Source organism: Conger conger, chromosome 19 (genome assembly GCF_963514075.1).
Source record: "Conger conger chromosome 19, fConCon1.1, whole genome shotgun sequence".
In the NCBI taxonomy this organism is placed as follows: domain Eukaryota; kingdom Metazoa; phylum Chordata; class Actinopteri; order Anguilliformes; family Congridae; genus Conger; species Conger conger.
Genome location: NC_083778.1, coordinates 5,662,667 through 5,676,308, shown reverse-complemented (window position 1 = coordinate 5,676,308; position 13,642 = coordinate 5,662,667). Strand labels below are relative to the sequence as shown.

Here is a 13,642-nt window from a genome sequence, read left to right as displayed (position 1 = left end):
AAAAGTTGCGATTACACCTGATTTCTGAAAACCTGAGGCCAAAGCAGTTCCTTACGTTTGTCTAAACTAAAGCAACATTTCTGTGTCTTACGCATCTGTGATGTATAGATCTCTTTAGTTTGAACTCCGGTGAAACAAGGTTTAGTTTGAACTTCCTACAAACAAGGTTTCATTTCGTCACGTTTGCACCATTCTCGCCCAAAATTGATTCTCAATTAAATGTAACATTTGTGAAAGAAATGGGGATCTTTCAGGACTCCAGGACTCTGCTACAGTGACATACTTTTCAGATCTAACCTCAACTAATAAGCACTCCTGACGACCTGGTTGCTGCCTTGCATGGCAGCCAATCGCCGTTGGAGTGTGTGTGTGTGCGTGTGTGTGTGTGTGTGCGTGTGTGTGTGCATGCGTGTGAGAGAATGGGTGAATGAGTAGCATCAATTATACAGCGCTTTGGATAAAGGCGCTATATTAATGCCAACCATTTACCTTATTATATCATTTATTTTGTAAAATGTACAACATATTAGTTCTAATTATCTCATATTTTATCAAATTAGAGAAATCTGTTCATGAGTTAATAATTAAATTAATTCGCCATTCCTCTCAATGGCCCACTGTCCTCTGGCTGTGACCATTTAAAAATGGTCCCTCTTCTGATAAATCCGTCCCCGGACCCTTCCGTATTCAGTAATTACAGACATATTTCTCATATTTCTTCATTTCTCGTGAGCGAGGCAGCGTGGAGGCTCCGTTTACGTAGCAGCCCGGAGCGACGGTTGGTATTCCTCGTTTCGCCCTGTACCCCACCACACCGGATAGGTCAACTGCCCCCACGTTACTCGTTTCACCAACCAGCCCTCGCCAGGGTCACGTTCGGCCCCGACAAAACATTTATTCAAACGGAGACAGTTATTCGTCGAACACGGTGCCGCAAACCTTGGGCAGACTGACTGAAGCAGGGACGATTCGCTACGACGGCGTCTGAGAGGGCGTTCTCCGGTCTTTAAAGCGTAGGCCTACGTCATTATTGATTCGGGCTGCACCCCCGACATACCCGCCAAACGGGAACAAACGTAGGCTACCTAAAAGCCTGTTGCAAACGTTTCACGCCGTTGGGAGGGAACGTATCGTTCAACATGGAAACTGTAGCAAAATGTTTTTCGACTGAACGTGCCCCTAGTTTCACCGCTCGCTAACGCAATGCTGCTGTTTTGGGGGTTTTTTCTTTTCTTTTTCTGGAGTTAATCGAAATGTATTTTCTGTCTTTAAATTGCAACACTTGAATTCCCCCTTGCACACCACAATAAAGCCAGTTTCGTCAGTAACTGGCAGGACCTGCAACGAGCAGTTCATGCTCATAAACTGACCAATTCGTCTGAATAAAAAAAAACACAGAGTACCCACCTATCTCCACACTGATATGTCAATTAGCAATGTTTGACACAAAAAGTGAAGACGTACATTGTTTGACAAGTGCACCGGTACCGGATATTAAATATTCTATGAAGCAAGGGGATATTCGTGACATCACTGTAGGACTAATGAGGGGTTGAGCAGGAAGACTGTAGACCTAAGATTAAGTACTGTAATGTACATGACATCATCGCGCGGCAGGCAGAGTTGAACGCGAGGCTGGCGCGCTGGGCCATTCATAGCTTTGCCCGAGGTGCTGACTCGGTGCGTCACGCCGACCGCGTAAGGCGCTCACGCGGTAACCGAAAACGAAACAAACTTTTACCGTTTTTGCGTAAGAGAAAACAATTAGACCCTGAATCAAGCAGGAACAGAAGTTAACTGTAGTACGGCCAGGCAGACCATCAGTCGAGAAGATCATCAGCAGATGGTGAGGTCTATGGGTCACTGTGTGGTCATTGCGTGCAAAGGATATGAGAAAGTAGGAAACCCTAATAAGTCCCAATTGTTATGACGCCCAGCAATGGCAAAGCGCTGCAATTCTTACATGGAGAAAACAAAGTGTATAAAGCCCTTAAACAGAATCTGAGAACATGTACTTCAACCACGTGTGAATTGTTCAATTGCAAATCTAAAATTGTGTAGAAGTACACAAAAAAAAACAAAGTGAAAAAAGTATTTGTCCCAAACATTATGGAGCTCAGTGTTAGCCATACACACGTGCACACGACTTCTCCATTCTTATGTCGGCTCTCTCATAACATCGAGGTCAACCCCGGCTAATAATGCTACTTTCCCTTCAGTGGACTGGATGCAGTCATCGTGCTCACGCCTCACGCTAACGCACTCACGCCTCACACTAACGCTAACGCGCCTCACACTAACGCTAATGCGCCTCACACTAACGCGCCTCACACTAACGCTAATGCGCCTCACACTAACGCGCCTCACACTAACGCTAACGCGCCTCACACTAATGCTAATGCGCCTCACGCTAACGCGCCTCACACTAACGCTAATGCGCCTCACACTAATGCGCCTCACACTAACGCTAACGCGCCTCATACTAACGTGCCTCACGCCAGACGCTAATGCGCCTCGCTCTAACGCTAACGTGCCTCACACTAATGCGCCTCACACTAATGCGCCTCACGCCTGACACTAATGCGCCTCACACTAATGTGCCTCACGCCTGACGCTAATGCACCTCACACTAACGCTAATGTGCCTCACACTAACGCTAATGCGCCTCATACTAACGCTAATGCGCCTCACACTAACGTGCCTCACACTAACGCTAATGCGCCTCACGCTAACATGCCTCACACTAACGCTAATGCGCCTCACACTAATGCTAATGTGCCTCACACTAACGCTAATGCGCCTCACACTAACGCTAACGCGCCTCACACTAACGCTAATGCGCCTCACACTAACGCTAATGCGCCTCACACTAACGCGCCTCACACTAACGTGCCTCACACTAACGCTATTGTGCCTCACACTAACGCTATTGCGCCTCACACTAACGCGCCTCACACTAACGTGCCTCACACTAACGCTATTGTGCCTCACACTAACGCTATTGCGCCTCACACTAACGCGCCTCATGCTAACGTGCCTCACACTAACGCTATTGCGCCTCACACTAACGTGCCTCATGCTAACGTGCCTCACACTAACGCGCCTCACACTAACGCTAATGCGCCTCACTATTGCGCCTCACACTAACGCTAATGCGCCTCACACTAACGTGCCTCACACTAACGCTATTGTGCCTCACACTAACGCTATTGCGCCTCACACTAACGCGCCTCATGCTAACGTGCCTCACACTAATGCGCCTCACACTAACGTGCCTCATGCTAACGTGCCTCACACTAACGCTATTGCGCCTCACACTAACGTGCCTCATGCTAACGTGCCTCACACTAACGTCTAGTCAACTTTCTTCTTTCTTTTCTAACAACAACCTGCTAGACCCCCATCAGTCTGGCTTCAGATCGGGCCACTCGACAGAGACCGCGCTCCTCTCCGTCAGTGAATCACTCCATGCCGCACAAGCAGCCTCCCTCTCCTCTGTCCTCATTCTTCTAGATCTCTCTGCTGCCTTCGACACTGTGGATCACTCCATCCTCCTGTCCGCCCCGGCAGCAACGGGCATCTGTGGCACAGCCCTGGACTGGATTGAGCCCTACTTCTCGGGCCGCTTCTTTTTTCTCTCTTTACACTCGTTCCCTTGGCCCCGTTATCACTGCACATGGTCTATCCTACCGCTACTATGCGGACGATACCCAACTCTTCACCTCCTTCCCTCCATCTGATACGCAGGTTTCAGCCCGTATCTCTGCTTGCCTGAGTGATATCCAGAGCTGGATGGACAACCACCATCTAAAGCTCAACCCAGGTAAGACTGAAATGATATTCATCCCTGCTATTACCTCTCCCCATCTGGATCTCTCCATTTCCCTAGGGCAGGGGTCGGCAACCCTGGTCCTGGAGAGCCGCAGGGTGTGCTGGGTTTCGTCTCCACCTTAAAATAAGCAACCGATTCAGACCCAAGAAACCAGGTGAGGTGAGTTAACTGTGTAATCAATGGCTTTCATTGATCAATTAATGCCATGTAACAACGAAAGCCAGCACACCCTGTGGCTCTCCAGGACCAGGGTTCTTCCTATACAACATACGGAGAATCCGCCCCTTTCTCACCCCCTACTCGACCCAGCTCCTGGTCCAAGCGATGGTTTTGTCCCACCTGGACTACTGCAATTCCCTCTTGGCTGTCCTCCTAGCTTCAACCTTCCCAAATACTCACAGGTCACCCCCCTGCTTACTTCCCTCCACTGGCTGCCTGTCATGGCTCGCATCAAATTCAAAACATTGGTGCTAGCCTTCCAAGCAGTTAAGGGGTCTTCCCCAGCTTACCTACAAAAAATCATCAGACCCTACACCCCTGCCAGACCTCTTCGTTCAGCCTCCACAGGCCGCTTGGCACTTCCCCCTCTTCAAACTTCCACCTCACGCTCACGACTACTGTCTGTTCTGGCTCCACGGTGGTGGAACGAACTCCCCATTGAGGTCAGAACTGTAGAATCTCTTCCCATCTTCAAGCGCAAATTAAGACGCACCTCTTCAAGCAGCACCTCTCCCCGTCCCTCCCTACCTCCCTGTGAACCTTAATTGTTATCTTTCTGTGATTTACTTTCTGTCTATCAGTATTTTTAGTTTGGCTAGGTAAGCAGTGTTTGGCTAGTTAAGGGGTTTGTTCATACATTTGCGTGTTGCAGTTTGAAGAAAAATAAATAAATAAAAATAAATATCAAATGGGCCCTGGTCCTTATCTTTGTTGTGCAGGTAGCAGTTGAAATTGCACTTCCCTCTAGGGCAGGGGTCGGCAACCCTGGTCCTGGAGAGCCGCAGGGTGTGCTGGCTTTCATCTCCACCTTAAAATAAGCAACCTGATTCAGACCCAAGAAACCAGTTGAGGCGAGTTAACTGTGTAATCAACGGCTTTCACTGATCAATTAATGCCAAATAACAACGAAAGCCAGCACACCCTGCGGCTCTCCAGGACCAAGGTTGCCGACCCCTGCTCTAGGGTCTTTCAGCACACTTAGCCCTGGTTATGGGTATGCACTTTGTTGTACGTCGCTCTGGATAAGAGGGTCTGCCAAATGTGATGTAATGTGATGTAATGTGATGTAATGTGATGCCTCACGCCTCACGCCGACGCTCGTCCGGCTCCTGCACGTGGAGCCCAAGGGCTCGCAGTCTCATGCTCTGAAACCATCGGTTCTATCTGTGACGTCCGGCGTTTTGGGGGTTGCCCCACTCATGCCAAAGGTCAAAGGTCGCTGCCTGGCAGAGATAGTGCGCAAGTACACGTGGCGGGGATTTTTGCGCTCATTCCAACCATTACGTCACCCAAAACAAAGACTCACTGGCCCCGGGTCATAGTCTTGCTTCAGAATTCTGCCCGCATTTGGTTAGAGTTAACGTCAAGCCCTGGTCATTTTTTTATTCATGTGAAATTCATTTCGGCTTGAGGCCTACTCAACTGCACACTGTGTCTCTAGAAAAAAGCTTTTGAACTTCCAAACAGCCAAACTACTGACCAAAGCTCTCCCACTAACAGCCAAACCAGTGACCAAAGCTCTCCCGCTAACCAGCAAACCAGTGACCAAAGCTCTCCCGCTAACCAGCAAACCAGTGACCAAAGCTCTGCCACTAACCCCCAAAACCAGAAACCAAAGGTCACCCGCGAACCGCCAGTGACCAAAAGTTACTCAGTGGTTAAGTGTTTTTCTTCTCCTCTCCTGTTTAGGTTTAGGTATTTGACTGTTATGCACTTTAAATCATTGACTGGTCATTTATAACATTGCTTGAAACACAAATGCACTTGCTCGATCCCCGGTTAACCCACTGAATGAGTGAATAAAATGCTTCCGCCTGCCCTCCGTCTGTTTAGGTCTTCATTGACAGTTTAAGGCCTAGATTAGAATCGGCACTTTCCACACGCAGCCTTGGTAACGTAAACTCACTACACTGCACAACAGTGCAACTTTCATGATGAATAAATACAAAAATACTTCCAGATCAGCTTTCGTTTTTGTGAGTGTATAATTCCTTCTGTTTTCAGAAAAACTTGGAACGAGTCACAAACGCGATCCATTTCAGCATACAGAGACATAGTAATAGTGCCCCGCTGTGATATTGTGGTGAGGAAGCTTTAGCCAACAAGAGACTACGAACAGGGCAGGTAACACGGTCTTCTGAACACAGGGATGCCGGTTGCCTTTATTTGCGGTTCTCTATATGGTCCAATTCACATCAGTCAAGAGTTTGTGTCAGAGAGTCAAAAAGCAACCATAATCATAACCCACATTCCTCAGGAGAAAAACCTACCATGGAATGGACGTTACACCTTCTGGTGATAGCAGCCGCTTCCCCGTCTTCTTGTTTATGTTACTTGATTAGAACAGGGCTGAAAGATGGACCTGGATTTGAAGTTTGGCTGGGTACAACTTCAACTTCAACTTGCATACATTTTCTTTTGTCATTAATAATACAACTTGCTGCGAAATGTCTGTTCCCTTCGCATAGTGACTATTATGAAGACGCACAGCAAATTTCTGCACTGAACAGACGAAGATCTGAAAAGCTGAGCCGGCCAATGACAGAGTGCCCTTTCTCCAGTACGGCTGCTGTCCCTTGTACAGAAACCCCACTGAGCACGTGCGGGGCAGGCACGTGCGCCGCGAGACCACGACGGAGGTCAGGCGGGCGTTTTGGCGGGGTCACTCCCCTCACGGCTCGGTCACGTCAAGTCGGGGGATGAACCGAAGTCGAGTTCGCTCACTGGAAAATCCCCACAGAGCTCTCATTCAGAGACCCGCACCATTCACAGACCCGCACCATTCACAGACCCGCACCATTCACAGACCCGCACCATTCACAGACCCGCACCATTCACAGACCCGCACCATTCACAGACCCGCCCCATTCACAGACGCGCACCATTCACAGACCCGCACCATTCACAGACACGCACCATTCACAGACCCGCACCATTCACAGACGCGCACCATTCACAGACGCGCACCATTCACAGACCCGCACCATTCACAGACCCGCACCATTCACAGCCACGCACCATTCACAGACCCGCACCATTCACAGACGCGCACCATTCAGACGCGCACCATTCACAGACCCGCACCATTCACAGACCAGTGGTCGAGGTTCAGTGACGGATAATAGGTTTGTTTTTTTGAGAGGTTCACCTGCGGGGTGAGCGGGGGGTGGGGGGGAATCCTCAATCTCCTCCTGTTGCTTTCTGGTGATGACGTCCTCCTCTGCTCGATGATTACATACGGCTGTCAAGGAGCTTCAGGGCCTGAACATGACTAATATGAACCCACGCTCACCCCCCGCCCCCACCCCCGCCCCGCCCTGCCCTGTCCTGTACCCATATAACGACGGCGCTCCTCACAGTCGGGCTGAAGACTGGCCCACCCTCAGGACTGGCAGGAGCACAAGGGGACAGCTCAGAGAATGTCAACGAAAAGGACGCAAGGTAACGCGAACGGCTCCACTCTCTGCTTATCGGAGACGAGGCTGACTTTGGGAAAAGGATGCATGCTGACTGTGCTATCATTTAGACCTGCTCATTTTAAAATGCAGATTATTATATACACTTTATTAATAAACCATTTGCTGGATTGCTGATTTATGAATACAACCATTATTATTGCGACAACTCGTGTATTGAGATTGCGATAAGTTCTTATTTATACGGAGTGATTTTTTTCTATTACCACAAATAACGCTGGTTTCTCCGGTGTCAGATGCAAGCGTAATAATCCAGGGGGTTATATCAAGAAGCAGGATGATCGAGTTAGCTGGATAAATTCACCGAGTAAAACCCGGAACAGCTGATCAGTCCATGTTCCAGTTTTGCAAGGTTTCTGGGTTTTACTCTGAGCTCAGAAATCCTGTTTGTGATATACCCCCCTGGTTTCTAATGCAAACCATACTGGTTTCTGCAGTGTGTGATGCTAACGCTAACCACACCGGTTTCTGCAATGTCTGTGATGCTAACGCTACCCACACCAGTTCCTGTAGTGTGTGATGCCAACGCTACCCACACCAGTTCCTGCAGTGTGTGATGCTAACGCTCCCCACGCCGGTCCCTGCAGTGTCTGTGATGCTGCTGGTCTTGCTGTGCCTGGATGAGGGGCTGTGGTCACGGGCAGCTCCAGTCTGTGCCCAGGGGCAGGCCCGGTGCCAGCTGCTCTCCCTGACGGATCTCCTCGACAGGGTCCTCCAGCACTCGGCCAGGATGCACGGGCTCTCCAATGACCTGCACTCCCAGTGGGTGAGTCCCTTCACCTTCTTCCTCCTCCTCCTCCTCCTCCTCCTCGTCTGTTTGTACACAAGGCAGCGGTGCCTTTCTACCTCTCGGAATGTTCCCAAGGTTTTGCCATTTGCTTGAGGGCCAAGCAATTCGCAATTGCCAAAAGCAACTGGTTGCAGGTAGAAGGAATGAGCAAAAACAATTTAAATTTGCTCCCCTTGAACTCATGTTTCTAGTGTTTTACACAGATAGTCACAGATGATTTACTGGGAAAAAATAGGAACATATACAGGTTTGTGTGATGCCTGATTCAGTCCTTGGATAAGCAGCTTTTCACACAGCTCTTCTTTGACCTCGCTTCTCCCGACGTTCTCGTGCAGGAGCAGAACTTTCTCCGCAGCAGAAACCAAATCGGCAGAATGAGCCGGAAATGCCACACCTCCGCCATCCTCACACCCAACGGCAAAGAGAACGCCCAGAGCCTGGCGGTAAGCAAGCTGCCCACCAACCCCTCCGCCCTCCCTACCGCCAAGCTCAGTAAAAACGTCGAAAAAGGTTTTTACATTCCAGGCATTTGGCCACAAACGACAAATCAGAACCAGGGACAAATGTACTGAAAGACCCCAGAGCGAAGTACAGTTCCAAACGCTTGAAGTGACCATACATATGCAGTCTGAGGGATGATGTTTTTTGCACCAAGTACTTGACTCAGGCCTGACACACACACACACACACACCTGTGTTTGATGGGGCTCTGTATACCTGGTGCAAACACATCCTCCCCCCTCCCCGCCCCCACAGAGGGAAGAGCTAACGGCGGTGATCCTGGAGCTGCTGGCGGCGTGGAGAGAGCCCCTGTTCCAGCTCCACCAGAGCCTGCCCCAGGAGGACCTCCCCAGCCCCGGCCGCGGCAGCGGCAGCCAGGCCCTGGAGATGAGCGACATGGCCCACAAACTCCTCAGCGGCGTGGAGACGGTGGCCCAGAAGGTAAGGCCAAAGACGGCGATCTCAAACATCAGCTCCCGCTCCACTTCAGCCTAGCCGTGCGACAAGCAGGGAAGCGCAAGAGAGACGGTGATCTCAAACATCATGAGAACAACGATGAGATTTATTAAATTATTATTTTTTAGGCCTTTTTCAGCTTTATTGGACAGTATAGTATAGAGAGACAGGAAGAATGGGAGCGAGAGAGAGGGGAAGACATGCGACAAATGTCAGACGGTCGGATTCGAACCGCCGACGTCGCGGCTCGCAATGAGCATGCGGTCAGTGCTCTACAGGCTGCGCCACCGAGACACCCAGATTTATTGAACAACTATTTTTTCACTGCATTAAAAAGGTGCAGTAGGTATGATTTTTCATCTCATTAAAAAAGGCTCTCTGACATGTTGACTCACCCTCTGCCTGTGTTTACAGTCCAGAAATTTGGGTTTCAAAATATGCAGTTGACCGGCCAGCACTCTTCACAAAACATTGTATAGCTGGACAATAATTCAAGCTCATTGGCTGAAAAATGGTTCCAATTCCCAACAGTCAATGGCGTTTCAACGTCCAAGCGTTCACAGAGAAGGGGGAGGGATAAGCAGTGTTGTGGTTGGAGCGTGTTTGTTGCTGCAATTCCTCTCTTGACCGCTAGAAGTCCGAAATTACCTATCGTGCCTTTAACGCTTATATTTCACCCAAATAAAGCTCATAGCACTGACCATGTGCTCGCTCCTCTCCCGCAGATGCAGGTGCTAGGCATGCTGGGTAACGGTGTGAGCAGCGTCCCCTCCCCTGACGCCCCGCCTCCCCCCCCCAGCGCACAGCGACGCTCCCTCGGCCCCGCCCTGCTGCTGCACTGCTTCCGCAGGGACTCGCACAAGGTGCACAACTACCTGAGCCTCCTCAAGTGCACCGTCGACCCCGAGCACGGCTGCTAGGCGGCCATTTTAAACCAGCGTCGATGGAGAAGGGAGCCGGCCGCCATTTTGGAAAAGTTAGACTCAGTTGAAATTGTCACTGAAGATGATGGCTGTGTTTTTGTTTTCGGAAGGGTGCTTAATGCTGACTGACTTCTTGAAACATCTTTTTTTTTTTTTTTGCAAGCATTTTTATTTCATCGATCAAAATTATTTCCGAATAAACCTGTACTTAATTAATCTCATTTGATGTCCAGGGGTTTGTTTTTTGTGGGGTTTCCGATATGGTGCAGGAACTGTACTCCCCATTAATGGCGTGCCTGTACAAATGATGCCTTATATGGTTTCAGTAACGGTGTGTCTGTGCTTGTATTCAATCAAATCACCTGGCTGCAAGCAAATTAAACAATCTTACTTTCATGTTAGAGTTGTGGCTACAGTCTAAAAAATGGGCTTTCAAATTAGACCGTTTTAAGGGTTTACAGCAGTGGTCCACACTCCTGGTCCTGGAGAGCCGCAGGATGTGCTGGTTTTCGTTTTTGGCTGAATATGAGCAACAAATTCACATCCAAGAAAAAAGGCAAAGAGTTAATTGAGCAATTAAAGCAGTTAATTACACAGTTAAGTGCAGAGTAACACTGAAAGCCAGCACACCCTGCGGCTCTCCAGGACCAGGAGTGAGGACCCCAGCACACCCTGCGGCTTTCCAGGACCAGGAGTGAGGACCCCAGCACACCCTGCGGCTCTCCAGGACCAGGAGTGAGGACCCCAGCACACCCTGCGGCTTTCCAGGACCAGGAGTGAGGACCACTGGTTTTCAGAAATACCATTTCATGCAAGTTTAAAAAATTGTCAGGAAGGAGATTTCACTTGCTTGCTGCCAATTAGGAACATAAGTTTCCTTATCGCGAATTACGTTACACAAACCCCATAATAAACAAATCTACACTCTCACATAGACATAACTGCTCAAGTCAGATCTACCGTGATATATTGCTTTTTTTGTTTTTTTGTTAAGTTCCCGTTCAAGACATTTGCCTGTATGTCAACAAAAACACTACTGTCTTTCTCATATGCAAACGGTTCTAAACGTCCGTTAATTTACACTTAGTAATACCAAGTTACAACTACCGCATCGCCTCATCTGTCCCACATAAACTAACGTTACAGGCAATACACGCATCACAATTCAGGCGGTTACGACATGCAACACTGGCCGAGTTTCTGTACGTTGGTAAAGTGCATTTCAGCATTGGCGAAAGGACGAATTTAAAGAATTTAAGCACTTTAGTTAATAAAAATAAATTATCACATAATTACTATTATTGAGAAACATTAATTAACTAACAGTTTCAAACGTCAGCTAACACAATGCGAAAGGTAGACTACGTCCTAATGAAGAAGTATGTGTTTGAGTGGACGTTACAGAGTAACTTATGTCCAAAAAATGTTTTTAAACTGATAAGCAAAGTGGACTCACCAGAGTAGCCCTACCCAGCTCAGTCTTCGGGTTGCTGCCACAGCCTGGCGTAGCGCTGGTTGCCACCATAACTTTGCTGGTTTAAATTCAACACGTTAAACTACTGGCAGTTTTCTGTGTACTGCAAATGTTTTAGTGTCGTCAATGTTGAATTCAAAGTAAAATAGAGGATTATTAGTCTCCTAATTTCCGGTCAACAAACAAGAACATCGCTGGACTTAAAAAATAAAAATGCGCTTCTTTGCTTTCAAAACATGAATCATGGGCGATATCTTTAAATGGCAGACAAATTACGCTACCGTTATTCGGTTCACTTTCCCGTTTACTTTGTCACGCCTCCGCATTCTCCAGGTGAAATCACAAGTGCGTTCAAGTTGCTTGTGGCAAAGATGGAGTACTTAAAATGTTCAAGCTAAAATACAAAATACGAATTGTAACTGACTGCAAAATAGTGTCAAACCTGGAATAAGAGGTAAAAACATTTAGACTTTATTGGCATAGTAACATTGTACACCCAACATCAGTCTTAATATGTAAAGCAGTATATAGTTGAGTATGGCAAGACTTTTAAAATGGCGCCCCACAAATCAATTTTCATTTGCATCATATGCAGATGATTTCCCAATGTCACATAGCATTTTAGCGAGAAGTAAAAACAAAAAACAAAATGTTTGCAACGTAAAGCCCTTAATACTCAAACCGTTAACCAGGCAACCATTTCATTAACTGTGCAGCATTGAGTTTGAACTTGCAAAGGCTTTATACTGCCATCCTATGGAACTAAAGGGATCAACGTTTTAATGCAACCACAAATAGTTCAAATTACCACTTGTTTTCGGGAAGACCTTGGCACTAAAAATGCTAAAAATGGAAAATTAAGATTTTTTTTTTTCCATAATCGCTTACAGTATGCATTCTAGGATTGCTGTTGACGGTTCTTTGAATTCTGCAGAGCGGTTTTAAGAGGATAATGTTGACTATATATGGGGTAGGCCTCCCCCCATGCCCCACACAGAGGTGCACACGCACACAGAAACTGATAAGCAGCTCCAAACTCCCCTCATCCTCAAAGTGATTTAATAAAAAAAATTGGAATTATTTTTCACAGACAATAACAGTTTAAGGAGGCAATTCTTTCGTCGAGAATAAGGTTTTTAATGCCATTACTGTACAAGGTGCTGACTAAATCAGAATTGCACTTACTCTACGTTGGAGACAGTCTGAGATAACCTGGTGTGGAATTCCAGAATTCTAACATACGATGCACCATATCAGGTAGGTGGCCATTTTTTAGGCGTGTTTCTCTTTCGAGAAATCAACAAATTTTAAACACGATTTTAACCGCCGGCGGAAGTGAACGGTCCGATATCAACACATAACGGGCGAGAAGGACCCCCACAGCAGTTAGGCAGGACGTCCGGGAGGCTTAATAAATAATTCCTCTGACTTTCACGCCACGCTTACCAGATTTATGTGCATTTAAGCGGCATGAAAGGATGATTTCATTACGTTGTTCAAAGCCGGCGTAAATGAGCTTACATGTATTGATGTTGCACTTAAACTGGCTGGGATGGGAATGATGTTTGCCAGGTCTGAAACCGTCTCTCACAGAACATCTGCTGGATGCACGATGGTCTCTCGCTGTATTTCACTGCGTCTAACTGTATTCCACTGCATTGCACTGTGATCAAGAGTGTCTGCTCACTGAATGTCATGAAAATACAAAACCGAACAAAGAAAAACAAGAGCCACGTGAAGCAGACCTGCGTCAAATACGTCGTTTTTGATTCAGATATTTTCTACGCTTCACTCCGTTTGTCTGGTGTATTGGAGCCTATAAATACTCTCAATAAGCGCAAACCCCGCCTTCTAGTCCTTTTGGTTGGCTCAATTGCACCAGGCAAGATCAATCACGCACAGAAACCTTTTTTTTCCCCCCCATCCAAAACAATTACGTATTTGACCCAGGTCTGTGGTGTAATACAACAC

General features: G+C 47.6%; 1 protein-coding gene across 1 annotated transcript; it reads left to right on the top strand.

Annotated features, from left to right (window-relative positions):
- Positions 1-7,318: 7,318 nt before the first annotated feature.
- On the top strand, positions 7,319-10,194 carry prl2 (prolactin 2). The gene is made up of 5 exons (XM_061229830.1): positions 7,319-7,492; positions 8,069-8,293; positions 8,653-8,760; positions 9,074-9,259; positions 10,000-10,194. The coding sequence occupies exons 1-5, from the start codon at positions 7,319-7,321 to the stop codon at positions 10,192-10,194; spliced, it is 888 nt and encodes a 295-aa protein (XP_061085814.1).
- Positions 10,195-13,642: the final 3,448 nt, after the last annotated feature.